We start from the raw sequence: 26,704 nt of genomic DNA, 5'->3' as shown, positions 1-26,704 counted from the left end.
TGGCATCACATTTGGGCTGGGTTACATCCGCTCTTGAAGACCGCAGGAGTCAGGACGCAGACCCAGGCAAGGAAGGGGTGAGATGCGATCGGATGCAAAGGAGGAGGAAGAACTTCATGTCAGTGCGGAAAGTGACGGCAAAGGCGAAGTGTGTGCCTCTCTTCGTCTTCGTCTGGCCTCGTGTTCGAAGCACGAACATAGGTCTCCTCCTTTGAGGGGGAAGCGAACGGATGGACGGACGGATGGATCTCTTTCGCAGTAGCCGCATGTGCCTCAGGTTCGTCTCGCCTCTTCCGTGTGTGCGCGTGTGTTTAGGTGAGGTCTGTATGTCACTTTGGCCGCTCTTCGTATATGCGAAAGGAGGGGTACCGGGGCTGTCGTTTTGGAAGGTGATGTTCATGTGAGGGTGGATGTGTAAGGTCACGGGTGGAGTACGTGTTTGACTGATGCGCACCCAGCGTTGCGACAGGGAAAAGGCGTAGGGCCATCAGTACTTTATGGGCTTGGACGATTTAAGCTTCTTCGGTACAGCGTTCTAGTCCTCAGGATCTTGCAATGTTCCGTGTGAGAGGTCTCGGAGATTTGTACCTGGAGGTGGCTGAGTTGAGAGTCCATGGCGTCGTGTCCATTCATGAGATTGAGGTCCTAGAACTGCTTCCTCTCGTGTATGAGGACAACCCCTTGGAGTCGAGACGAGATATTTTGGGGGAGCGCGGAAGAGCTTTGATATCGGGCTGGCTATTGACGAGCTCGGAGACCTGATAGGGCGGATGAACGGTGGGCTTGGTTGCCGCTCCATGGTCATCGTGTGTGTCTTGCGAGTTCTCACAGAAGAGAGAAAGTGCTGTGATCAAGTTCATCTCGATATTTGTCTTTCCGAGACGGGTTTACGTAAATGTTTTAACTTGAGCCATTTGCTATGACCAGAGCCCAGGAGACCGTTTTTGGGGGTTCTAAAACGGTACGGTATGTACGGTAATGAGCATGGTCCAAAGTAAAGATGTTATCAAAGCTTCCTAAACAAAAGAACGAGTTTTCTTCCCCTGTCTGCCTAGTCTGTCTGTCTCTTGGGATGATGTTGGACAGGCTCAAATGCCTTGACCAATCAACGTCAGTCTAAAGAATTCTCTTTCGAAATCTGGGAATGATCTCGTGGATCGTGAGATAATGACTTGCATACTTAGATTAAGGAAATGTTACGACGGGCCGGGATGCCGAGGGTTGAAGTTGGATGTAAAGTCGGCGCGAATCTCTGTTATCCACATTGCTAGGGTGGGTCGATATCCGCACATACAGGTCTAGACTCTATTCAAGACTTGATAGTGGTGGAGAAGGAGCTGTGGGCTTTTTTTCTTTCCCACTTTATCTTGAACCTTTAATCCTGCTTGTGGGTGTGGATAATGCGAGTAAGTGTTTTCCTGTGGTGGAGAAGGTGATGATGTATTCAGAGGAGACAACGGAAGCAGGTCCAATTTTGAGGTGTTTGAGAGATCTTGAGAATGGAAGCATCAAGATCATGGTCGATATACAGTGTGAGCAAAGTGACAGCAAGTATCCGTAACGTTAGGAAAGGAATAGCAATATTCAGCCTTCGTTATGGGAGCTCGGAAGCGCGCACTCGCCTTAGGCCATGCTGTGAGGCCGATAATTAGGTGTAGAGGGGAAGCAACGCAGCAGAAATTGCAGCAAATGGCAATAAGGCAGAGGCATGCTGGAACCTTCGATGCTTTAGCGAAGCTAAGCATGGTCAGGAACGAGGGCTGTCAACCATTCTGGCTCGCCACTTTCCCCTCAGCCAACGACAGGAGCGAACAATTTTAGAATTGTATCTAAACACCTAAGAACTTCGCAAGGGATGTTGGAATTTCCTCTAGAACCACCGATGTATTTCCTGCGTGTGTTCGGTGAAGAAGGCGCTTATTGCTTCACTCCAGTTTCAACTTCCTTTGGACGTACCTATCCGTCTGTAAGTAAAATCTTGGCCCTCTCCTAAGCTGGAGGAGAGCACCTCAAGTTGATCCTCTGATTATTTTCCTCAGCATGGAAAACGTGTCACGTGTCTGCTGATGCTCATAGCCTGCCCATAGGTCTGACCTCCCACAGCTAAGGCAAGTCATTAGTGCTGCATGAGACGGTGCTGGTGTAGTCCTGGTCAAGGGCAGCCGGAATTCTCGATGTTGAAGGTATAAGACAATACCAGGTAATGACGGACGACTAGAGACTTTCGCCTCGTTCAGCACTGGTCGTAGCCTGTCTCTAAGCTTGTACGAATACGTCGAAGGTGGCGAAGAGGCTGGCTGTATACTACCTTCACTTGGGCACATGAATACAAAGAGCAACAGGAAATAAGCACCGCAGAAGGACTCATACACAATGTTGGATGGACCGATCTAGTGAATACTTCAGAATAAACGACGCCGCAAAGATGATTACTGCTATAGGGACATTTGTGACCGTTTGAGACAACTTAAATACTGAATCCTTTGTATTAATCTGGGGAAAAAACATGATGTTCAAGATGAGACGAAATTCCTATAAGTTACGGTTCAACATGAGCCCATGAAGAAAAGCTTGACCAGATACAATAGAAACCTTCACTTTTATGAGAAGAACATTGCGAATTCAGATGCTATGAGGCTGTTATAAGGGACTCTTGGCTCAAATATATACGTAAGGCAATCTTAGACTTGTAGCTCTGAGGAATAAAGCCAGAAGAGGCAATGAATGGACTTTGACGGTACTTGTGTTCTGGGGCTCTCGAATGATCAAAAAGCAAGTGCGTACATACGAAATTACTGGAAAAGCGGGAAGTCAGATGGTCTATCATATCAAGCGCCTCCTTATGTCCAATCCTTGGTCTTCGCTTCATTTGAAGTTAGATAAATCCTCGGAGGGCGGCATGCATGTTTCTGAAGCACTCGACGCAGTATAAATGATTGGAAGAGAGTAAGTTGAAATCTGTGCTCTCGTCAATTGAATTTGGAGCCCCTGGCTTCGAGGGAGACCCTTGGACAATCGAGAGCGCTCGTAGTCGTCTTCAAACGAGTTCACTGGCCAAGACAGGCAAGATTCTCTTAACAGGCATTTACTTGATCAAGGAGCTCAACTCGTTGAAGAACCTCAGAACTTGAGTGACTATTTATTTCAATGAAGAGTTGGTGGCTTATCAAAGTGCTTATTGATACTCAATTTATCCTCTTATCCCCCTGAACTTGGCTTTACTGCTCGAACCAGAAGCTGATTGGGATTGTATCTCTGTGGCTTTCGTAAGAAGTAAAATCCAGCAACACTCTTCTCTATTTGTGAGCCTTGAAGCCGCGATGGAACTTGAATGGTCATAGCTTCCGATCGATCTATGTTCCAGCGAAACAGCAGCAAAGCTAGAGCAGCCTTCATGGTCTTATGTCAAGCTGCATGAACTAGAGCCTACTCAAGACTACCATAAAGACGAGAGGAATCAAGGCACATAGAAGAGGCTGTTAGACTCAAAAACATAGTCGTTCACTCAATCTCAAATTCCATTTGATATTGCATCTAAGGGTCTCGGCTCGATCACATGGTGACAAATACCAAATGAACGTCAACTCACTTTATTCATGTTGAGATATTTCAGAGAAGTAAGAAAAGGTCGAGAGAAGCAACAAGAGCGACCAAGACATCTTAAAGCAATAGCATACAGCCCTCTGTAGAATTACTGCTAAAGTGGTTCCAATGTACTCCTTCACGAACGGCTGACTACAGTCGCTGTTAAAGTAGGCGTCCTTGAGGTGAAGTTGACCAATCCGAAAGTCGATGCTTCCGTACAGTGCAGAAACTGTGCGGGAACGGTCCGCATTCCCACTTTAAAATTTCCATGCCAGGCGCAACTGTAGGAAAGCCGGCGGACAAAGTTTGGGATCTCTTCCATTTGGAAACTGCAAAATCAACCATGGATATTCTCAAAGTGTTGTCGCGCGGCATAAAACAGCCTGCTAAGGGTGCCAAGAACGCGAACAAAGGAGCGGCCAACCTGCCATCCGCCGGCAACCGAACGAACCCCCAACTTTTCCATGACGAGGTGTCTTCAGCGCGGGGCAATAAGAGGAAGCGAGGCAAAGAAGAGATCGAAGAGAAGGAAGAGGAACAACTGCCCGAGGTCGATTTCTTCGCGCCCCCCAAGTCCGAAACCCCTAAAGAATCCGAAAATGTCAAACAGCCCGCTGCGAAAGCCAAAAAGGCCGACAAGGCGTCTTCTGTAAAGGCGACTCTGCTCCCCGAGGACGAGTGCCGACAGATCCTTCGCTCCCACCGACTGAAGCTTACGCTCCTCTCCGAGCGCCACAAGAAGGCCTCCAAGGTCACCAAGAGCAAGAAGAAGAAGGTCGCTGTCGAGGTTGAGAAGGAGACGAACCAGCTGCACCCGCAGCCCTTGACCTCTTTCCGCGAGCTTCGGACGAACTACAACATTGCGCCGCTGCTGGCGGACAACCTCGCGCATCAGGGATTCAAGGTGCCGACCGAGGTGCAGCTGGGCGCCTTGCCTCTGCTGCTGAAGCCAGAACTGGCACTGAAAGAAGTGCCGAATAATGAGGAGCTTGGAGATGTCTCAAAGGGTGTGGATTTCCTTGCCGTTGCGCCGACAGGCAGTGGAAAGACGATCAGCTTCCTGATCCCCGCGATCAACTCCATCATGCATAAGAGAGGGTCCAGCGAGGAAAAGGATAAGCATGATCTGTCTGCGATCATCATTGCGCCGACAAGGGAGCTAGTTTTCCAGATTGTGAACGAGGGACGCAAGCTGGCCTTGAACTCTGGCATCAAGATAGCCGGCATGAAGAAGGGCATGCGCTTCGCAGTTGCGGAAGAAGATAGGGCCGAGAGCGAGGATGAGGACGAGGACAAGGACGAGGAAGAGGAAGAGAGCGGGAAGTCAGAAGACGATGAGGATGAGGACGAGGACAGCGAGACCGAGCAGGTCAAGTCAAAGTCTGTCGTAAAGGCTGACATCCTCGTCACAACACCCGCACTATTCTACAACTTCCTTACGGCGTCGTCAAAGAAGGATCGCAAAGTTCCGACTGTCACATCATTGATTCTTGACGAGGCGGATGTGTTGTTGGACCCCCTATTCCGCGAACAGACCATGGCGATCTGGTCTGCTTGTCCTAACCCGGAGCTGAGAACTACGTTCTGGTCTGCGACTTTCGGATCAAACATTGAGACTTTGGTGACTGAGGCACAGTTGGCGAGACCAGCATCCAAACCGTTGATTCGTTTGGTAGTCGGTCTGAAGGACACGGCCGTCCCCAACGTTACACACAAGTTGATCTACACCGCAACTGAGAAGGGAAAGCTATTGGGTCTCCGCCAGCTCCTTCATCCCACAGCAGGAGACGACTCGGGACCACCTCTCCGGCCTCCGTTCCTGGTCTTCACCCAGACCATTGAGCGCGCCACGGCCCTGGAAGAGGAGCTCAAATACGACATCCCCCTCGCCGCCGGCGGTCCCACCAGAATCGCTGCCCTGCACAGCGGCCTCGCCGACAAGGCTCGCGCGAACATCATGCGCCGCTTCCGCGCCGGCGAGATCTGGATCCTCATCACGACGGACGTGCTCGCGCGCGGCGTGGACTTTGCTGGCGTCAACGGCGTCGTAAACTACGACGTGCCCGGCTCGAGCGCCGCGTACGTCCACCGCGCGGGACGAACCGGCCGCGCGGGCCGCGAGGGCGGCGTCGCCGTTACGTTTTACACGACGGACGATATTCCCTTTGTCAAGACGGTCGCCAACGTCATCGCCGCGAGCGAGAGGCAGGCGGGCAAGAAGGGCGAGGAGGCGAACGTGCAAAAGTGGCTGCTCGACGCGCTGCCGAATGTGAGCAAGGAGGACAAGAAGAAGATTCGGGAAAAGGGCGTCGAGGCGAGGCGGAGCCACGGGGCGGCCATGATTTCGTCAAAGAGTAAGTGGGAGAGGCGCAAGGATGCGAATAGGGAGGGGGCTACGGCCGCGAATAAGATTCGGATTAAGAATGCAAGGAGGGTGGGTGATGACGAGGCTGGCGCCGAATGGGGCGGTATCGATGATTGAGGGAGGAGGTTTCCGTCTTCAAGAAGGCGCTGAAAATAAAAGCGTTTTTCTTCTTGCATTTGGATAGCGACTGGTTCGTACTGCTGTGTATTGCCGTTGATGTGGACTGGCAGCTGGATGGCTCTATGTAGGCCATCTCATCTCAGAATGATCCCAGCCGCTTGACGTGGAACAAATCTGAATCGAGGCGTGAGGCCGCGAAAGTGTCGTTTGAAGGCAAGCTAGGAGGTCATCAGTTGAAGACCTTGCGGTCCGTTTTCAGGTGAACGTGAGAAATGCGTCAGGTCGTTCTTTTGCTATCCCGTGAATATACACACACTTCCGAAAAGGGGTTGGTTTGCTTGGGAGAGTACGTGAAGTGAGGAGGAAACAAACACTTCTCGTCGATTGGACAGAATGCATAAGAAGTTGACACAGACTCTTTCTGCTTTTGATGGAATTGACCTGATTAGCCCATAGTCTTGTAATCTCGAAGTCAAGAGTTGGGTTTTCCTTCTTACTCTCGAATGTATGACTTCATCAGATGGGTGGTATATTCAACATTAAAATGGAAAATAAATAGACAATGAAATAATAGAGTTAAAGCCACGCCGGCGCCTCCTAAGACTGTAGAGAATGTAGAAGAAGCGATGTTCTTCACAGCCACCATCATCCATCATCCAAACATTTAAAAGCTCTCCGTCTTTCCACATAATCTTCTCCTTCCCCCCTCCACCAACGCACCATCCGGCTTTAACCATACTGCTGCCTCAACGGCAACTTCCTATCAAGCGTATGGAAAGCCTGCGTCCTGGGCGTGTACGGCACGACCCCGACCCGCGGACTCGCCGGCCCGCCTTTGGCATGCCAATCCCTCATCTCCCACTCCCTCCCCTCCTTCGCATAATCCACCGGCGAGCTGCCGTCGCTGCTTCCCCTGCCATCATCGTCCTCGTCGCCGTCGACTTTGTCGCCCGCGTTCGGCCACAGCACGTACAGCGCGATGCCCAAGTTGGCGAGGTAGAGCGCGAGCATGTAGACCGTGACGGCAAAGGTGCCCTTTGCGAGCTGGCAGCTCTTGTAGGCGCTAAAGGGGCGGGCGTAGTCGCACGACTTTGCGATGTACCAGGCGATCGAGGACGGGTAGCGCGGGTCGGCGTGGTCGGGTCCCATTTGGCCGTAGACGGAGACGGTGTAGAGGGCGACCATGGCGACGTTGATGCCGGCGGCGAGGAGGGGGAACCAGAACTTCATGATGAAGGCGACGAGTTTGGTGAGGAGGAGGAAGAGGGTGATTACCGAGATGGCGACGTTGAAGTCTGTGAGTCTGTGATTTCAAAAGGTTTAGCTGTGATGGTCCTTTGGTAGAAGGGAACAGAAGATGGCGAGGACTCACGTTCGTGTCCATACAAAGGGGACCTTGGGGTACGGCTCATAGTTCGCGTAGGCGTAGAGAATCATCTTTGGGTTCGAGTTGAAGCCGTAGGCGTGCCCGACCTCCCAGAGCTTGGTCCGGTAGAGGTCCGGCTGCGCGATGCCGAAGAGAACGAGGAGCGGGACGAGGCCGGCCAGCTCCAGCGGCATGAGCGTCCACATCCATTTCCGCAGCAGCCATTTCCTGTGCAAGATCTTGTACGTCATCTTTCCTTCCTCTCCTTCTGCTCTCCTCCGTTTCTTATCGTGTATGCGTGTTTGATGAGAGGTGTGTCAATGCCCGTGTCGCCTGAGGGGGGGGGTTTGTCCTCTTAATGAAGTCGTTGGGTTGTAACTCTCTCCCCTCTCTGTGCCTCTCTTTGCCAAGACTTTTGGGGGTTTAAAGTGAGTTCCTTGTATTCCTAGGCGCGGTTGTTCGCCAAAGCAAACAATGGGGTTTCACATTGGCCAAGTACCCAGCACTCGAACGCAATGAGAAGAAGCTCGCGATCAGACTTGCGGGATTCGAGCTTTGCTGTCGTCTTTGTCGTTTCGACAAGAGGTCGAATCTTCAATAAGAGTGAAGAGTGAGAAAAGGGGACCAAGAGTAAAGAATGAGCCTCTCAATGGGTCGGATGGGGGCAGGGTGACAGTTTAAGGGCCATATCTCCCTCCCTTCTGCAGGTCAAACCATTCGCCGCCGCCCATTTGCTCCATTCATTCATCGCCATTCACCTATCCAAGGAGGGGGGCCAGGCGGGCGGGTGGCCGGGTAAGCTCAGGGCAATGGGGGTTGAAAGGGCCGCTGAGCTGCATGTGCCGTGGTTGACCGACGGTGCGCCGTCACAACGGGGAGGTCCAATGAGGAGCGGAGGTGATGAGGGATGCTAAGCGCCGAGTTCGAGAGGGGCCGTTCAATTGGTCGGCCCCCGTGCGGATGAGCCAATGGGGGCGGCAAGATGCGACGTTGCGCACAATACCCGCCTCAATGAGAGCAGGGGGGAGGGGGGCTTCGGGGGCCACTGCTGTTGCAGTATTGAATGCCAATAGGATTGGCCGGTGAATGGGAGGTTGGTTGGCCATGTTGGATTGCACATAATTACTGCAGTACGGACTACGGAGTAGGTGGGTGAGCAAGGTGAGATCAGCTTGTTCGTGCCATGCTGGTGCGATGCAACAGCAGATGCGGCAGGATACCAGCAAGAAAAGTCAGCAAACTTGTCCTTCTTTCTGCAGAAGACACACGACGATGGATGCTTCATATCCCGGAGGTTGAAACCAACAACGTGATTATGATGATGCTAGAACCGCGCATGGGGTCCATGATGATAAGCGCCCGTTGGGCACATCTTCCCACGATACCCGGATCCGAGAAGCCGGCACCGTACTGGCACGTTGAGGAGTGCCTTGATACCCCAGCTCAGGTAAGGATCGACTGACGACCAAATACCTTAGGAGGCAATCGGCTGGATTAACCATCAACCCGAGCAGGCCGCATTCTGATGACCATCCACAATGTATGCCTGCCAGCAAGTGTGGCGAAACCCCAAGCAGGCAGTATGCACTACATACTACATGCATTCGCTTGTTCAGCCGGTGTGCTGGTCGGCCGAAAATAAGCCTCTATTCTGGCTCTGGTGGTGATCGGAGGAGTGTAAGACAAGGCTGGAGTGCAGTCGTACAAGTGGGTGCATCCCACGCTTGCGGGCTTTTTTGAGCTTATGTGAGCGACCATCTGATCTGCCGGCAGTGAAAGGATGCGGTTGCCAAAGAGATATTAATAGAGGGGCAGAGAGGGATGGGAAAGTACCACGAGAACCAAAATGCGATTTTGGGGCCGACATGTTCTTCAATCCTTAGTCTTGGCCGTGAACGTGTATTGCCACTGTCTATCAACGTCGATCGTGTCGTTTGACTTAAATCCGAGTCTCTAGTAGAGTTTGAGCTGTCAAACTAGACTTGACAAGCGTGCACGCAGATCAGTCGGACGAACCATGCGACCCGCTCAACCACTACGTATGCTCGCCAACAGCCACAAATGCCAGGTCTTTGCAACGTGAACTGCGGCGATCCGTATATCTGGCTGCCTGACAACAAAGTCGGACCGCTGAAAGACAAGTATTGTGTCTACTAACGGATAGCTGCGTCACTGATAGGTAGATGATCGGATTATCCGCGAAACTAAACTCGGCCGGAGCCGATGGCGCCTTGTCGCTGGATCGGAAATGAGAATCCCATGCGTACAGAGGGAGGTTGGAAACGAGACAATGTTCCTCGCGATGGACCAGAGCACATCTCCTTCTCTTGATGCGAGGAATGCTGCATATTTCACATCGGGATTGTGATCCCCGCAACTCCGACTGGCATTGAAAGGTAATTGAGACCGTGAGACCGGGAGACCATTTCTCCTTGCGTCATGACCAACGGAACCAAACCGTTCGATGATACAAATGATCAGGTATTTGCAACCCGCGACTATCAAATACGGTGTCGAAAATGACTGGCCTGCTGAGGTTGCACAAAGTTCCGCTGGATTCGTGGCATGCGTTGTTGAGGATCAGGAGACAACGATAAGTCCGATGTTCGACTATTTTTGAACAACGCAAATCCAAAGACTAGACATGAACCTCGCTGTCTAGTAGTTTTGCGAGTGACTTAGGGATGTGAGCGATTGGTTGGTCATTGAGCGAGTATCGCGGACCGTATAACGGGATAAATCGTCCGGAGGGTTTATAAGCATTCCTTCCTGGCGGAACATCCAATGGGAGGGCCGACCGAGAGCAGTAACATTTTACGTGGCAGGGATACAGGTCGGGAATAAGGCGTATGAGATGGATGGAGGAAAGACACCCTCTGTCACCATACATCTTGACCGAGACAAGGTTGCGAGAGCTATTGAACGGGAAGGGGTCCCGCGCAGGTTCGAAAGCATAGTGCATTCTCCCTGGCTGGGAATGTAGTCTTGTATCCCTTCACCGACAGTCGCGACTCGGGGCGGTGCCCGGATCCGAGGTGAGACTTGGAGAGTCTGAAATCCAACGTTGCCTCGTACGGGGAACAATGTGCGACAGTATCACGGCCCACGGCCTCACGGTTTTTGATCTTCTTGGCGCCAAGGAGATAGCAAAGCCCTTGAACCACCCTGCAAGGCGATCAACACTATGGGTTCAGTGGTTCAGTCGCGAGTATGTAAGCCACATCTCTGCTTGTCTGGTTCGAGAAAGTATTTCGCGATGACGGAATGCGAAGCCAAGTGCCGGGACAGTTGCTAAATGTATAGCCCAGCCAGCCTAGTCTTCCGCACGGAGCCCGGAACAGACAACAGTAGGCCGGCGTCATCGTATGATGACTGCTTTGGGGTAACAGCGGCGTCACTGCTATGGACGCAGGAGATGCACTAGGCGCGAGGTATCTGCATGAGGAGAATACGGATAGAGGCGCTACTATCTCGTCCTTTTTCTCCCGAATCGCTTGAGGACGAGGAAGGTGTCTTGGTCGAAGGCAGTTGGCGCATAGATTGATACAGTATTCCAGGCTGTGTTCTTTTGCTTGTTCTTTTGCCAGGTGGTGCCTCGTCTCTGGGGTAGGGATATCAACATTCGAAAGTAACGCCCGGATGCGAACAGCAACTGAGACAGATTGAAAGACCCATGTCGCAAAGCTGCTAAACGTTGATCTGCGGGCTGGCGTTGGAGAGGGCAATAGGTTGGCACCTATTCGAAGGTAGGCATCCGTAGTTGGATGTTGACATGTCAAAATGTGAGATTCACACTTTTGGGATGTTGCGGCGGTCAGGCTGGGGGTCACGGAGCCGCAGCATTCAAAAAGGAAATGAAGACTTAACGACTGGAGGAGCCTGCTTCTGCATCTACGTCTGCAAGCCAACGACGTGGAAGTTGACACTCGTGAGTGAGCTGTGACTGCTTCCTGACAAGAGACTGACAGAACTGACAGGAGCTTCCTTCCGGATTGGGGCCAATGAGAATGGCAGGTGACGATCATCGATCGGCGAGCTCGGAGTGGGGGCGACCACGGTCTGGACTGCGCCAGTTCGAGACCGACAGGGGAGAGCGGATGACCAGGGCTCTTTCCCTTCTGGTACGGATCCATTACATGGTCAGGTACCCAAGTACTAAGCGGAACCCTGCCCTGCCCTGGGACGTGTGGAGTGGAGCTCCCTCTCGGATCCATTGATCCATTGATCCAATCCCAATGCTTGGCTCGTTGTTGGCTCTTTCCCATCCAGACATTTCGAAGCCATCCGTCGGGTTCGCTTTGCTGCATCTACGCCGTTGCTGACGACGGCGCAACCTTTCGGCTAGGCTTGTGGAATGTTCAAAACCCTCTTCTTTGATTGAATGCGAGAGACATCCTACCTTGAGCACACACACGGTTTATCTTGGGCATGCACCAGATTGACTCGGACTGACGTATGCCCTCTGCCAAGTGCTGGGCGTCACGGAAAGTTCGGCGGGTACCTGGCTTGCCGCTTGAGAAGCTATCTTGATACAAGCGCTAGTCGCCGTCTTCAGCTTTCATTCTTTCTCGTCATCCAGTAATGGATGGGTAATGACAGGGAATAACGGCATAGCATGGCAGTTGCGCGGGATATGCAGGCAGCCCGCAGAACTACGGGGCGAAGCGAGAAGCCGCGAGGACAGAAGCGGACGGATCTTTGGGTCTGTTTGCTCTTGAAATGTGCGCCGTGTTGGTTTCTTTCTTGTCATCGCTTCCTGTTTCGTTTCCAGATGACTCAAAAGAAGCTGCGCCTGTCTGCTAGGATGCATTCCTATGAGGTGGAGTGGGTGAAAAGAGCGAGATACGCGAGCCGTTGCCCGGCCTTGTGGAGAGATGAAGAAGATCATTTGGCCGGCGCAAGTTGTCTCCAAGTTGCATTGGCAACATGTTTACTGTGTATGCCGAGCCATTAGAGATCTGCACAAGATATTAACATCTTGTGTATCTGTAAAGGTGTTGTAAATCTCCAATTCTCCATACGTGGAATGACCAACTGAGGTGGGCCAAGCTTGGGCCTTTTGGTGGACAACGAAACCTTACCTAACTGCGTAGGCTTTATTAGGGCCGTGGAGATACGAAGACAGCAGATTACTCACGATTTGACTTGTACCTGTCTTGGAAGATAATCGGACACTGCCGGTGATACCTAGTTGTGAAGTTCCAATGGTAAGAAAAGGTCACCGAGTTACGGCTGGGTTGGCGATTGGCATGAGGTAAAGCAGATGAAGTTGGCTAGGTCGTCTGATGCCTGGTGTGGAACTGGGAGTGTCCATGTCTGGAAGCAGCAAAGCCAAGGTTGGGAGCAATGTCTTGGCCAAGGCGCAGAACCCAAGAAGTCCAGAGATTCTAGACCGGGTCCAAAATACCACGCTGCCGTCCAGTCCATCCACAATGCCACCACCACCACCACCCCCAGGCCCCAGCTGTGCGGCGTGCCTGCAGTGCGGTCCACGGGCTACCTATGGAGTGCGGATACCAGCCGACAGCTCCGCCCCCAGTCCTAGTCTCCGCCAGAGCCTTCATCCCATCCGCCCTTTCTTTTTGATTCCTCACACCCATTTTAGGTTGTTCCTCACATGTGCAGAGAGAGGGCTGCCTGTGTGAGCGCAACGGGCGAGCTTGTATATACACCGGCACACAACTCGCGTCTTGTCATTGCTGGGTGGCACCGCTAGTCCATTGGGATCGAGGAGCCTTCATTCTTCACGTCAACTGATGCTTCCGTCAGTGCTGTTGACGACTGGGCTACCTTACTCACTTACTCAGGAAAGAAGACAAGATGAGATGCATAGATGGACATGGAGCATGCGTGTGTGTGCATATATGTATTTGCCAGTGTCAAGAGCGATGGAAGGAAGTGAGTGGAAAGGTAAAGTAGTGAGACGAAGCAAATGACATTATCGGATACATCAATTCTGGTGGCTTGTGGTAGTAGTGTAGCTAAGGTACGGAAATATGCGATGCCGATCGTACCTACCTACCTACCGTACCTACCTATCAAGAGAGAAAGCAAAGGGAAGGAAGGACGGGAGAGGACGACCTCGAGTTGGGAAGAATGAACGGGAAGGAAGGAATTCCGCAGCGGGATAGCCCCGTTGGAAGGAAGGCACGAAGTACGCAGCAGGTATCAAGGGTACAGTTCCCATTTGTTTGATAATTCCACCTCATGGTCACTTCTCGTCATGCATTTCCAATTCTTGTCCAATTCGCTTCCGAGTTCCCAGTCCCAAACTCCCACGTCTTTTTTTCTCTCTTTTCTTTTTCTGGTCCCTTCCACAGCCCCCGAGCCCCCAATCTGCCATACCGCCTCGGCCTTCGAATTACCTTAGTTTGTTACCTGACGGATACTCACAGCCTGACCAGACCAGACCCCCAGTTGCACATCATCCCCATTTCTGTCACTGCCAGCTGCCAAGAAAGGAGCCGACGTACATACATTCGTCCTTCTGCAAGGTCCTCTGCAGTTTGTTGGACTTCTAGACTCTCCCACCTCACACGTTAGATCCATTCGCATAATCATGCCCGCCCACCTACAGTAATAGTTACTAGTAGTCCACCCCCCGGCGCCATATCTCAGCTTTTTTTTCGCGGGACCATTCCAATCCGGTCCAAGTCCCAAAGGTCCTAAACCGGACCAAAGCACGAGAGAAGAAGGACAGACGGTTCCCCAAACATTAACCAATACACGGCGTGCCCTCGCACTGACTCCTCTTTCGACATCGAGATTCCCATTCCGCCTTTCTGTACCATCTCTCGATTCCATCCTACGTCCTCGATCTCCACGTACATCTTCTTACCTATCCACCGCTCCAACCATCGGAAACACAATCAATCACCTTAACGCAGCATCGCAGAGCAGTCCAGTCAGCACCTAGCAGCAGGCCACCAGACCAGACCAGCAGAGCACACCTCGGAGCCATCGCATCGTCAGCCGCTCGCTCGCCTTACGCCTCACTCACACCTCAAGTCGTCTTCAACGGGCCGCCTGCCTACCTTTACCGCTCCGACCTCTACGGGCTTGACCTTGCTTTCTCGTCTTGCGGCTTGCCGCAATCTGACCAGAACTGCACGAAGCACGTTTACCTTCGTAGCCACGCCTTGCAGCAGCAGCAGCAGCAGCACCAGTTCCCCTTCGCTGTGCTTAAGTTCCAGTAGCTTCAGAACCATCACATTCGCCCGTGCCATCATCTCACACACCGCACCTCGTGTGTGGTGTAGATTGCAGGTACACCCTGGATCGCATTCGACCTCATCCTGGTAATTCATCTCTTTCCTTCTACTCCCTTCTAGTCACGGCACTTGATCGTTTGCTTCTGCCGTCCCTTATGCCTTATGACACTCAACGGCGGCTGCCGTAGTGGTGGCACCCTCCCAAAGTTCGGACTGCCAGATTGACGATGACACGCTTTCGGAGTATTTTCCGGTTGACCATCCCACAACTTTGGGCTACTACCTACTCCGGCCGTCTCGTCTCTGTGGCTGCGATAGTGGCAGTCCCATTGTCGCCGTCCAAGTCCGACAAGTCATTATTGTCTCCTTTATTCGTATAGCCCTGCTGCTATCTGCCTACTTTGCTTTTATCTTGTATCGACCGCGTCGGGCCAAACCTTGCCTACCTATCCAGTTGACAGGACTCCGTACAGTCAGTCCCTACCTTACCTATGGAACCTTCGTCTCCAACCCCCAAAATCCCCATCACCCATCACCCCTAACTCACCTTGCCTACCCTATTCAGGCGCGCCCCGATCAAGCCCGCATGTTCCCAGTCACTCCCCTTCCCCGAATCCCAACCCAGGCGTCCGTCCCTTCCAGACTCTTTTTGCTGCAGGCCTTTCCCCTTCCTGTTCATGGCCCGGGCCCGTCAAACCCTCGCTCTATCTCGATCCCCCAATACCCGACTCGCTCGCCAACCACCTGTACCCCGGTTGCAAGGTCAGCTAGGGTAGCAAAGCACACAGCGCCCGTCTGGCCTGGCATCTCCCTGTCGGTGTTTTCTTTTCTTCTATTTTTCTTACCGCTAGCTCACTGCCCCCCTCCTCCTCTCTTCTATGGGAATACCCGAATTTCACTTACCTACGGATACCTACCTACCTTACCTGACTAAGGTAGCGTTGCCCGCCTAAGCCTTTCCCTTCCCGCGGCACCTGGGCTTAGGTTACCCTCACTCGCTCGCTCACCCGTGTCCTGCAAACTGCTGCTCCCGCTTCCCCCCGTGTCATCGTCCACTGTGTCTGTGCTTGCCGTGCGCCTTTCCTTCTGCACTTGCTTCACTCCCGTCTCCGCCGTCGCTAAAAAGGAATCATTTTAGTTTCGGCAGGGGAAGACATCCATAGAGAAGGAGGCCCGAGACGAAAATTTCTAGAACGGACCGACTCTCTCGGCCGCACCTCATCTTCACTCCCTCCCCCCGCGCATTCATGCCGCAGGGTGACGATCGCTTCCCCCAATCCACAATACGACTCCTCGCTCCCCCTTTGCCCTCGACACACCGACCCTACCACGCCCCCGGAAACATCACCACAACTCCGACCACGGCAACGAACCCGACGACGAGGACGACGACGGCCAGACCGACGACGGCGGACCCGTTCGCTACCGTTTCCACCACCGCCGCCGCGAAACCCGAGGCTTCTACAGCCGCCGTATCTTCTTCTTCTTCCAACACGAACGTCAACCACAAGCGATCGGGTTCACAGCCGCAGTCAAGTAACCCACGTTACCATCCCGCCTCGCCCACCTCGACGACATTGAGCCCCGGAGGGTCATGGACAACTCCCGACATTAGTCGGTATGGTTTGACGTATAGCGACACTACTTGCGATCCCTCATTCGACGCCGCGTCTAAGACGCTCCTGACCCCCAGGTCGGACCCGACCTCTCCGACTATCAGGTCGTTTACAGAATCTACCCATCTGTCGAGACCTTCAACGTCCAACGGGAAGCGCCTGTCCGACGACGAAAACGCACACGAACGACCAAACCCGTCACCTCTGAAGAAGGCGCGAACTCGACTGGGGCCACCAGGGCACATTAAGCTGCCAAAACAACCAACTGCGTCAGTCATTCTGGCTAGGCACAACCAAGGGGTCGTCTCCCCTCTGTTCTTCTCCTCAAACAACAAACGACAGATGCCGCCTCGACCAGCTGCTCTCCCTCCCTCCGACGCTGCAGCCGTCCTGCTAGCTCGTCTGAGGGAGGACCAAGACCGCGTTCACACTGTTCGCCTACCCCGCGGAACCGTTCATGCACAAACATCAGCAAGATCTGGGAGTACGCCGGGGAGCAGTAGTCTATCTTCTGCAGACGCCACCCTAACCTCTTCAAAGAGCCCAAATAGCCAGCATCTTCCTCAAGGACTGCAAATTTTGAGAGGAGTTGGCGTGATCGAACTTTTGGAACAGGATGAGCGTCCAACCTTCATCATCGATCTCGCAAATCCCGTCAACGCGCAAAAAACGGGACTGCATTTGCTATACGCCAATGCGGCGCTCAGGGCTTCCGTGGGTGTCTTGGAATTGCTTTCTGTGGAGGGTGACGATGTCATGAAGAACCCCGACTATATCAACTTCAAAACGTGGGCCACGAGCTTCGTCTTGAACCATGAATCCCTTGACGTCTGCCTTCCTTCTCACAGCTATGGTGGCATCACATGGACATGCTCAACCTTGCGCAAACGATTTCGCTTCGTGAGCGGCAACGCTAGCGCCGTATCAGCACCAGCAGACTCGCCTCCGTTAGCCAAAGAATCAGCGGTGCTGGAACAGCGGAGTAGAGGGCCGACACCAAATCAGCCATCAATTGTACCCATGGATGACGAACCCGATTACTTTGGTGATATGGAAGGGGAGCCGCATGAGCTGGGCGATACACCAATTGTCGTTGACGATTGTGTGATGATAGACAGTGGTGAGAAGTACCACACTGACGAGTTCACCCAACAGGTCTTCCAAGCAGCGATGATGAGGCCATCGTTTGACTGGACCCGCATTCAAACAACCCCGGATTTGAGTGAACATATCCTATTCTGTCGCAACACCGATTGGGCCTCCACATCATTGGGTCCGTTGGAGCACTGGAGTTCAGAATTGAGGGCCATGGCCAACATGGTTATGGGTAGTCCCCACCCTGCGGCCATGTACTGGGGACGGGACAATGTCGCCATCTACAATGAGGCCTACATTGAGCTTGCCGGACAAAAGCACCCTCAACTCATGGGCATGCGGTATCAGGACGCATGGAAAGAGATCTGGTCGGATATCGAGCCTTTGTTCAATAATGCTTGGATAAATGGGCAGTCAATCATGAAGAACGACAACCAGCTATTCATCCTTCGACACGGATTCCTCGAGGAGACGTTTTTTTCATGGTCAATCATCCCATTACTGGGTTCTGATGGCCAGGTGGTCGGACTCTACAATCCGGCTTTCGAAAATACCCGCCGCAAGGTCAACGAACGCCGGATGTTGACTTTGCGAGAGGTGGGCGAGAAGACAGCTGCTGCTAAGGACGTCAGAAGCTTCTGGCCGCGGGTCAAGGATGGATTGGAGTTCAACGACTTGGACGTACCGTTTGCCCTCATTTACTCCGTGAAGGAAGACAATAGCGAGAGTGAAGTATCTTCTATGCACTCTGGAAGCATAGCACACCCACCATTATTACACCTCGAGGGCAGCTTGGGCGTTCCAGAGGGACACCCAGCTGGGCTACCCCAGCTCGACCTAAAGTCATCAGACGATGGCTTCGCTCCCTATATGCGCCAGTCTATGACGATGCAAGGTGCACCCATCATTCTCTCGTCGGAAGCTGGCAACCTGCCAGCAAAGTTACTTGAAGGCTTGGAGTGGCGAGGCTTCGGTGACCCAAGTAGGACTATCGTTATCTTGCCTGTCCACCCTACCACAGCCGGTGAGTCGGTCGTTGGCTTCATCGTCTTGGGCACCAACCCCCGTCGACCCTATGACGAAGACTATCAGCTTTTTATCCATCTCTTGTCGAGACAACTTGCGACGTCCATGGCATCGGTCGTACTTTTCGAAGAGGAGATCAGAAGAGGACAGAGGGCTGCTCGCTTGGCCGCGATGGATCGTCAAGAATTGCAAATGGAACTCTATTTGAGAACACAAGAGGCAGTCGAGAGCGAGTACAAGTTCTCGCGAATGGCAGAATTCGCACCGGTCGGCATGTTCATTGCCAACGACAAGGGCCTCATCAACTTTGCCAACGATATGTGGTGGCAAATTTCTAGGCATCCCAGAACAGAAGACAGTGTCAACACATGGATGCAAAGTGTGAGGGATGAAGATCGATCGGGCGTCGAACTTGCTTGGAGGAAGCTCATTGAAGACAAGGAAGCCATCACCATTGAGTTTAGGTTCAAATGCAGCCGCCAGAACGGGATGAACACCATCGATACCTGGGTCCTCATGAGTGCTTTCCCAGAGCAGACTCAAGAGGGCGACCTGAAGAGTATCTTTGGTTGCATCACCGATATTTCGCCTCAAAAATGGGCCGAGGATTTCCAGAAGCAACGCAGAGAAGAGGCAGTCGAGCTCAAACGCCAACAAGAGAACTTCATCGACATCACGAGTCACGAAATGCGGAATCCATTGAGTGCGGTCCTCCAGTGTGCTGATGAAATCGTCAACAGTATCACAGAGTACCGCGCTCAACCGCAGGATCCGACACAACTCGACACCCTGTTGGAAAGCTGCACCGAAGCCGCCAGCACCATCAACCTATGCGCCAGCCATCAGAAACGTATTGTCGATGATGTGCTTACCCTTTCGAAGCTCGACTCGCAACTTCTGCTTGTGACACCCGTCGACTCGCATCCGGTCACGATTGTCAAACACGTCATCAAGATGTTCGAGTCGGAGTTAAACACACATGAGATCAAGCTAGACTTCTCGGTAGACAAAGCCTACAGCACTCACGCTGTCGACTGGGTCAAGTTGGATCCATCTAGGCTGAGGCAGGTTCTGATTAACCTCATGACCAACGCCATCAAATTCACCCAAGGCCGTGAGAAACGCGAAATCACCATGAAGATGAGCGCATCCAAGAATATCACCGAGGTTACCCAAAAAGGAGTGTCATTTTTCCCGACCCGTAAAGAGAAGGAGGACGTTCGGGCTTTGACCCAGGAGAAGGATTGGGGAACAGGAGAGGAAATCAACCTCCATTTCTCAGTCCAAGACACAGGCCCTGGTCTCCGCGAAGATGAGAAAAAGCTACTCTTCCAGCGGTTCTCCCAGGCATCACCGCGCACCCACGTGCAGTATGGTGGCTCGGGACTCGGTCTCTTCATCTCTCGCATGCTTGCCGAATTACAGGGCGGCCAGATTGGTGTTGTCTCCGAGAAGGGAATCGGCAGCACTTTCGCATTCTACGTCAAGTGTCGCAAGACGGAATCACCTGGTCTGGAGTCGCCGTCTCTCTCGGCGCTCAACTTGGCGCAACCAGTCAAAAGCGAGCCAACTTCCGCACCATCGACGCCTCCGCTCACAACCCTGCCTAGAAGGGCTTCTATCAAGAAGCCGGTGGCCCCTGCGACGCCGCTGTACGATGTTTTGATTGTGGAGGACAACATTGTTAATCAGAGGGTTCTGCGGAAGCAACTCACAAGCTGCGGCAACACTACATACGTCGCTAACCACGGAGGCGAGGCCCTCGAACAGCTCAAGAAGTCCCGTTTCTGGGCTGGCAACGAGGCTGAGGGCTTTGATCTCAGCGTCATTCTTATGGACCTGGAGATGCCGGTCATGGATGGAATCACGTGTACGAAACGTATCCGTGAATTGGAGAGGGAAGGCACTTTGACTAGGCACATACCAATCATTGCTGTCACGGCATACGCGCGGCCAGAGCAGATCGAGAGCGCGAAAGCCGCCGGTATCGTGAGTGGACCTCCAAACTGCACATATCGAACTTCACTAACATGATGACACAGGACGACGTGATTTCGAAGCCTTTTAGAATACCGGACTTGCTGCCCAAGGTGAAGGAATTGGTTACGATGTACAATGCACCACCTACTACCGAGGCCACGCCCCTGGCTTGAGTAGGAACACGCCCATAGAGGCTGCGTTCGCATAAAGCCTTTGAACCGCATGCGGTCCTGTCCGAAGCGACGGCAAGAGGCCGCTGGAGTTGGACCACTGTTTTATTCATTTTTCGAATTGGGTCCTTGCATTTTTCATTTTTCTCCTTTTTCCGCCAAGACTCGCTATTGCACCAGAGAGGTGCGGTAGTACTAGAGAATAGGCCGGGGGCGTTCAAGGAGGGGCAACTGACCAAAAAGACTTGGGAGAAGGTATTGGTTTGTTTCAGTGTGCATAAGACTTGCATTTGAGAGGAGCAAGGCATTTGGAAGCACGAGACTTGGAGTATTGAGGCGGGAACGCACATGATGCGAGGACGAGTCACGGGGCATATGGAATCTAAGTGGGCAACAGATCCTACTGACGAATATCTTCAGCGTATCTTTTTTGATATTCCTGACTCGGAGTATTGTAATGCAAAGATACCCATATTAACATGGTTAAAAATCATTCTCCACGCGTGTGCGAAGTTTTAGTATGCAATTCTCTTAAGTTCGTCGTGAACTCACCTCAGGTACGGTAATCGACTTGCCCATGATTGACCCTTGCACTACCAGTTCAAGCACGGACCATGCCTAATATGCTTACGTAACGAAGACTTTTCTGCGAGAGCGAGCTCCTGGCAAGATCAACCTCGAGGTCAGGGACGAAGCTCACCACTTTCAACAGACATTGATCGCGAAGCCCGACACAATTCGCGCCTCCCCCGAAAATGCATCAATCGGCGCTGCGATCGGCGAGCAGCCGCATAAAACCTGACGTGGTCGCAATCAAGACCTGCATCCGGACCTTTTCTACGACGCAATTGCGCCTGGCGGACGAATCTTCTTCATCGAACTCGAACAGAAACGACAATGGCGACAAATCTTCCTCCTCGCGAGCCTACAACAGGCCTCAACTTACCGGACGAGAGCGCTCCCGCGCCGCGGCTAGCGAGATTGGACAGCTTCTGCGTGGCGGGCCGGTGAATAATGCTGCTGCTTCTTCCGGCGGTGCTGCTCAGCCTCGGGGCCTTGATGAGAAGCCTAGGCTTGGTGGTCTCGATGGACCTTTTGGAGCTGGCGGTGCGGTCAAATTTGTCAAGGCGCCTGTCGGATTCGGACGTGGTCGTGGTGGTCCCGGCGCGGGCTTCGGCGCTCGTGGAGGACGTGGAGATTTCGCTGGCCGTGGAGGGTTCGCCGGCCGTGGAGGAGGCGAGGGAGGCGGTGGTTTCAGAGGACGCGGAGGCGGCGGCTTCAGGGGTCGTGGTGCCGGTCGAGGCGGTACCGGCCGCGGTGGTCGCGGAGGCCGTGGAGGTCGCGGCGGAGGCCGGGGCGGACGCAAGGGCGAAGAAGACGGCGAGAACCGCCCCAAGCCTACTGGGCAGGGCCCCGAGGGTTGGAAGTCCCAGATCGAGATGTTCTGGCGTCCCGAGACGGCCGAGGAGCGCGCGTACATTTCGAAACGCAACGGTGCGCCCGAGCAGTTTACGCCTAGTCTCAGCGTCGGCGACCTGCTGGGCTTCAGGCCCGCCATGCCCCTCTCGTCGGCGGCGCAGCCCGTCGTGCAGGCGGCGACGGTGCTGAGCTCGCTGCGGGAGGTTGCCGGCGCGGCGGATTACACGCCCGAGCGGTGGGGCGACGTGCGGCACACGGCCGAGACGCTGGCTAATACCCGGGACCGGGGCGTGTACTTCTTCGTCGACGGCGCGGAGAAGAAGGCGTTTGTCGAGGCGCGCGAGGAGAGGACGGGCGAGAAGGCGGCGGCGGAGGAGAAGCCTGACGCTATTGCGGGTGTCGTCGACGACGATGTCCACGTCCACGCCGTGCGGGATCTGAAGCTCGAGGAGGGCGCGAGCAAGGCCGTGAGGGAGTATATCCTTCAGCGGGCCGTCAAGGGCCAGCACGTCGGTCCCAAGTTCGTGCCGGGCGGCAGCCGGGATCCGGTCAACATGGCTAAAGAGTCGCATCTGCACAACGAGACGTACGTGGCGGGGGATATGAAGAAGTTTGACGACAAGATTGCGGCTCTTGTTGCTAAGAAGGGTGCTGCCGGTGCCGCCAAGGGGGGCAAGGCTGCGAGGGCTTGATTCGGAAGGCCTGGGTCTTTCAAGAGATTGTAATATCAACAAGGATGGTAACAAGTACGGGAAGAAGAGCGGAGACGAAAATGCAGATGGGCGATTCGTTGTATGATTATAGAGATGGGGAGGTTTGGTACAGCCAAAAAAAGATACATATTGTACAACTAGATCCGAAAGTCTCTCTTCTACTGTACACTATGGATTGAATCTTTTCTCCCGAGACTTTTCATGGTTGCAACTACCTCGTTATACATGGGGAAAGCAACATCTCCTATTGTAATGTGACCCGTCCAAGACTTTTGAGCTCAATAACTTGGAAAAGTGTTCCATCTGTTCCCAGAACTTAAGCTTGCAACTTCCTGACAGCCTGCTGCTCAGCAGCATCGACAACCTTCATCTCCTTATCCTGCACCTTTTGCAGCTCCTTGTCCGCCCGCCTCTTGAGATCCGGCACGATGCTCTTCTCCTTCTCCCACTTTGCGTGCAGCTTCTTCCTCTTCTCCGTCGCGACGCGCATCTTGTCCCGCCACGCCTGGGCGGCGTCCTTTGCCCGCCGCACAACGACCTCCTTGTTCGTCGCCTCGACCTTGAGCACGAGCTCGAGCTCGTTGTCCGGGTCGCGCTGCGGCTGCTGGTTGAAGTCGGGGGAGGCCTGGACGGCGGCCATGACGGGCTTGACGTAGTCCTTGTCGTGCAGCAGGAGGCTGACGGTGCGCCCCCCGGGGCGGGGCACGATCTCGGCGAGCTCGCGGAGGGGGTAGGTCGTCGGGTCCTTGCGGTCGGGCTGGATGGCGAGGGCGCCGATGGCGTCGGGCGAGAAGCGGTCGCCGGATTGGAGTTTTTTGAGGATCTCGGTGTGGTGGGAGGAGAGGGAGGCGAAGCGGGAGGCGACGTCGGCGAAGTTGAGGGGGTCGGTTGGGTCTGGTTTCGGGTGCTTTGAGCCCGGGAGGTCGTCTGTGTCGGCTTCGTCTGCGGTGTGAGAGGTGCGGGAGACGACGGCGGGGGAGTCGGCTGTTGGGTATTTGGGCTCGCTCTTCTTCTTCTTTTGGAGGGTTGTTGAGTGGGAGAAGGGACGAATCGTCGCGGCGGTGGTGGTGTTTTGCGGGCGGAGAGTTGAGGATACCATCAGGCGAGCTGCGAGCGGTGCCTGGATTGCGCTGCTGTTTCGGGTCAATTGAAGTCGCCTGGTCGAGATGGTAAGGGAGATCACCTTTGAGAAGCTGGTAGGATGCCATTGGCGCCTCTGAGGAGCGTATTGGGAGCTCTGAGTCCTCGCATGGTGTCTTTGTGGGTTGATATGTGTGTTGTGTTACTGACTGGCAGTTGGAAGCTCTCGCAATTTTGAAGCGCTGGATGTGACGTACGGAGCTCGCATGGCGGACTCAGCTCCACTTCCTGAACAACTTGAGTACACAATTGGGGCGAAACTTCAACAAGAAGCATCCGGTCGATTGGCCCAGCGGTTTAAGGCATCTGCTTTACACGCAGAGGATCGCAGGTTCGATCCCTGCATCGATCAACACCATTAACTTTTGCATTTTGAGATTCCTCGGAATGATTCTAAGGCGTAGAAATATGTTTCGTTGTCACTTTTACTCTTGTAGGCCAAAAGCAAGACTTGGACGAGGATGCAGTGAGGTGCACTTGAAGCTCAACCATTTTTTTGCATTAACTTTACATGTACTGCCGGTAACTTTGGAGCTTGGAGCGGGAAACTGCCAACCCGTTTAGACGCATTGTACCTACGAATACACCTACCCCAAGACCCCCCAAAGTTCTCCGAGGTAGGTAGCTAGAGTCGCGCTTTTTCACAAGCAGGCGACGTCAGTGGGAGGCTCAACCTTCCAACCACCACTTACTTCATCCAAACACCCCATAATCGCCAAAATGGAGATCGAGGTCGACGAAGATCTCTTGCGGACGGTTGCGGCAGGCGGGGAAATGGACTAGTAAGTGAACTTGTTGTCTTCTCTATCCATCTCCTGTTTAGCTGCTAATTGCATGGCGCATCAGCGGTCTATGGCCCGCCCTGTCGCAAGGAATCATCTCGAGGCTAGATAAGGTACGTCCGCCCCCAAGTCTGGCTTCGACCGGAAAATCCCACCATCGTATATCTATGAAAGACGAAATCTCCTCGGTAGGGCGCGCTCACCAGTTCGCATCGCGAATGTCTAGATCGCCCACAATGCATTCCCTATTCCGAACCTACCCACCCCTCCTCAACCCATTAACGCGTCAGGCCAACAACCACGACTACTCTCGCCGCTCCCCTCGTCCTCCATCGATCCCGCCAGCAGCCAGCCGTCATCACAGGATGCCGACAAAGAGAATAGCCAGCCTAAAGATGCCTCGCCGTCCAAGGCCACGATCGAAAGCGCTACTGATGCCGACGCAGCTGTCGCCGACGCACCCCCGTCCACCGCCTCGAGATCGCTCCCTGCACAGATTGAAGCCATGCTGAACGAGATCAACACTGTCTTGGCCAGCTTCCCGAAATACCCGCCGCACACGATTCAGCGCCTTGCCGAGCTCGTCCTCGAGCCGCGCCGCCATTACCGCCACCTGGCATCGTACCTTCATGCCGTCGACCGCGTCGTTCATGTAACCAGTGGCGCAAACACCTACCCTCTTCCGCCAGCCATACCCGACATGTCTACTATGACACTGCTCTCCAATGGCAGCGCGAACGGCCAGGAGGTTAACAACCCAGCGGCTTCGGTCGCCTGGAGTAACTCGACCAACTCAGTCGCCTCAACCGTCGGCACAGACGAAGCTCTTGGCGGCGCTCTACTAACCCCGATCCCGTGGCTCACACGCCGACCAAGCCCCGGCTCATCTTCGCCAGCCTCTTCAAATGGCGGTGGACCGGCCGAGATTCGTACCGAGTCAACGGAGACCATCGATGGCCCTAATGGCGTCGGAAGTATCGAGACCGTCAGCGTCAGTGTCAACGGCATACCGTCTATGGGCGCCAGCAGCAGCCGCGCGATAACACAAGGTGAGTTACTGCGACAAGAGCAGGAGCAGGGCGTCGTTCCAGTCAACCAACTCGTGCGACAAGCAGAAGAAGCACAACACGCCGCCGCCCTGCGAAGCGGGGACGGCGGCAGAGCCAGTAGCCCCGAGAAGCAGCAGCAGGATGATGAGCAGCAGGACGCTGCTGGTGCTGCTGCCGCTGCTGATGACGAGAACGAGGCGCCGCACGCTCGCGGCCCCGAGGAGATTGGTGTTGGCGACCTCGGCCCGCAGAGCGAGACGACGAGCTTTGTGGGCGGTGGGCCCGGTCTTGATATGCAGGGCATTGATGTTGAGGCTGCGGTGGGCAGGAAAGCCGCCACGCCTCCTCCCGAGGACGTCAAGGAGGGTGATGCCGCAGCGGAGGATGGGAAGAAGGCGGATGCGGTTGTCGATGACGCGGCATCCGACACGAGTATCACGTCGCATCCTAAACGTGACGCTGACGAGGAGCTCGATGGTCTTGCGAGCAAGAAGGTCAAGGAGCACGAGGGAGACATTGCGGGCGAATCAACGGATGCTACAACCCCTACCTCGCCCGAGGAAGACGACACCAAGGAGGAGGATGTGAAGGAGGCCGAGCCTGGTGAGGCCAAGGCCGAGGAAGGCAAAGATGAGGAGACTGAGGCCAAGAAGGGTGATGCGGCGGACGAGGCTACTGCTGCAGAGGCGGCAGCGGCAGCGGCAGCGAAAGCGAAAGACGCCGAGATGGCTGCCAAAGCAGGGGGCGCTTAGGAGGGAACGTACAGGGTCCTTCGCTCAATGAGTGAGTTGTGTTGCGGATGATTATATGATACCAAGAAACCGTCTTCACCAAAAATCTACATCGTCGTTTGTCATCCTTGTGATTTGAGATTTGAAGCATTGCCGTGAGTTTGGGTCGACCTGGCGCGTTAATATCGATTGATATCAAAGTCAGGCATAAAATTTTGACGAGACATACGAGAGGTAACATTACAAAACTCATGAGGGGTCTATAATAGTCTCAACCATATCATTGCCAACTCAAGTGGCAAGGTAGTATTCGTGGAGCTCTTTGACTACATGGGC

At 53.8% G+C, this 26,704-nt stretch overlaps 12 protein-coding genes across 12 annotated transcripts; 8 read left to right on the top strand and 4 right to left on the bottom strand.

Moving 5' to 3' along the window:
• Positions 1 to 1,936: 1,936 nt before the first annotated feature.
• Positions 1,937 to 2,324, bottom strand: CCOS01_06658 (uncharacterized protein; the record flags this gene model as incomplete). Its single annotated transcript, XM_060454826.1, has 2 exons — positions 1,937 to 1,964; positions 2,086 to 2,324. The coding sequence occupies 2 exons, from the start codon at positions 2,322 to 2,324 to the stop codon at positions 1,937 to 1,939; spliced, it is 267 nt and encodes an 88-aa protein (XP_060314526.1).
• A 1,604-nt stretch (positions 2,325 to 3,928) lies between these two features.
• Positions 3,929 to 6,067, top strand: CCOS01_06657 (DEAD/DEAH box helicase; the record flags this gene model as incomplete). The annotated part of the gene is made up of 1 exon (XM_060454825.1): positions 3,929 to 6,067. The coding sequence occupies one exon, from the start codon at positions 3,929 to 3,931 to the stop codon at positions 6,065 to 6,067; it is 2,139 nt and encodes a 712-aa protein (XP_060314525.1).
• A 732-nt stretch (positions 6,068 to 6,799) lies between these two features.
• Positions 6,800 to 7,687, bottom strand: CCOS01_06656 (uncharacterized protein; the record flags this gene model as incomplete). The annotated part of the gene is made up of 2 exons (XM_060454824.1): positions 6,800 to 7,373; positions 7,443 to 7,687. The coding sequence occupies 2 exons, from the start codon at positions 7,685 to 7,687 to the stop codon at positions 6,800 to 6,802; spliced, it is 819 nt and encodes a 272-aa protein (XP_060314524.1).
• Positions 7,688 to 9,640: 1,953 nt separating this feature from the next.
• Positions 9,641 to 9,784, bottom strand: CCOS01_06655 (uncharacterized protein; the record flags this gene model as incomplete). Its single annotated transcript, XM_060454823.1, has 1 exon — positions 9,641 to 9,784. One exon carries the CDS (start codon positions 9,782 to 9,784, stop codon positions 9,641 to 9,643), a length of 144 nt encoding a protein of 47 aa, XP_060314523.1.
• Positions 9,785 to 13,192: 3,408 nt separating this feature from the next.
• CCOS01_06654 (uncharacterized protein) lies at positions 13,193 to 13,372 on the top strand (the record flags this gene model as incomplete). The annotated part of the gene is made up of 1 exon (XM_060454822.1): positions 13,193 to 13,372. One exon carries the CDS (start codon positions 13,193 to 13,195, stop codon positions 13,370 to 13,372), a length of 180 nt encoding a protein of 59 aa, XP_060314522.1.
• Positions 13,373 to 13,659: 287 nt separating this feature from the next.
• Positions 13,660 to 13,806, top strand: CCOS01_06653 (uncharacterized protein; the record flags this gene model as incomplete). The annotated part of the gene is made up of 1 exon (XM_060454821.1): positions 13,660 to 13,806. One exon carries the CDS (start codon positions 13,660 to 13,662, stop codon positions 13,804 to 13,806), a length of 147 nt encoding a protein of 48 aa, XP_060314521.1.
• A 189-nt stretch (positions 13,807 to 13,995) lies between these two features.
• On the top strand, positions 13,996 to 14,632 carry CCOS01_06652 (uncharacterized protein; the record flags this gene model as incomplete). Its single annotated transcript, XM_060454820.1, has 2 exons — positions 13,996 to 14,012; positions 14,332 to 14,632. 2 exons carry the CDS (start codon positions 13,996 to 13,998, stop codon positions 14,630 to 14,632), a joined length of 318 nt encoding a protein of 105 aa, XP_060314520.1.
• A 242-nt stretch (positions 14,633 to 14,874) lies between these two features.
• Positions 14,875 to 15,027, top strand: CCOS01_06651 (uncharacterized protein; the record flags this gene model as incomplete). Its single annotated transcript, XM_060454819.1, has 1 exon — positions 14,875 to 15,027. The coding sequence occupies one exon, from the start codon at positions 14,875 to 14,877 to the stop codon at positions 15,025 to 15,027; it is 153 nt and encodes a 50-aa protein (XP_060314519.1).
• An 867-nt stretch (positions 15,028 to 15,894) lies between these two features.
• CCOS01_06650 (hsp90-like protein) lies at positions 15,895 to 20,537 on the top strand (the record flags this gene model as incomplete). The annotated part of the gene is made up of 2 exons (XM_060454818.1): positions 15,895 to 20,373; positions 20,427 to 20,537. 2 exons carry the CDS (start codon positions 15,895 to 15,897, stop codon positions 20,535 to 20,537), a joined length of 4,590 nt encoding a protein of 1,529 aa, XP_060314518.1.
• Positions 20,538 to 21,289: 752 nt separating this feature from the next.
• CCOS01_06649 (uncharacterized protein) lies at positions 21,290 to 22,645 on the top strand (the record flags this gene model as incomplete). Its single annotated transcript, XM_060454817.1, has 1 exon — positions 21,290 to 22,645. One exon carries the CDS (start codon positions 21,290 to 21,292, stop codon positions 22,643 to 22,645), a length of 1,356 nt encoding a protein of 451 aa, XP_060314517.1.
• Positions 22,646 to 22,982: 337 nt separating this feature from the next.
• Positions 22,983 to 23,917, bottom strand: CCOS01_06648 (ribosomal recycling factor; the record flags this gene model as incomplete). Its single annotated transcript, XM_060454816.1, has 2 exons — positions 22,983 to 23,799; positions 23,850 to 23,917. The coding sequence occupies 2 exons, from the start codon at positions 23,915 to 23,917 to the stop codon at positions 22,983 to 22,985; spliced, it is 885 nt and encodes a 294-aa protein (XP_060314516.1).
• A 609-nt stretch (positions 23,918 to 24,526) lies between these two features.
• CCOS01_06647 (uncharacterized protein) lies at positions 24,527 to 26,389 on the top strand (the record flags this gene model as incomplete). The annotated part of the gene is made up of 3 exons (XM_060454815.1): positions 24,527 to 24,588; positions 24,653 to 24,701; positions 24,815 to 26,389. The coding sequence occupies 3 exons, from the start codon at positions 24,527 to 24,529 to the stop codon at positions 26,387 to 26,389; spliced, it is 1,686 nt and encodes a 561-aa protein (XP_060314515.1).
• Between the last annotated feature and the right edge of the window lie 315 nt (positions 26,390 to 26,704).

This window comes from Colletotrichum costaricense (assembly GCF_030867565.1).
Source record: "Colletotrichum costaricense strain IMI 309622 chromosome Unknown Scaffold_6.1, whole genome shotgun sequence".
In the NCBI taxonomy this organism is placed as follows: domain Eukaryota; kingdom Fungi; phylum Ascomycota; class Sordariomycetes; order Glomerellales; family Glomerellaceae; genus Colletotrichum; species Colletotrichum costaricense.
The sequence above is the reverse complement of the archived record's forward strand: the minus strand, read 5'-3'. Positions and strand labels throughout refer to the sequence as shown.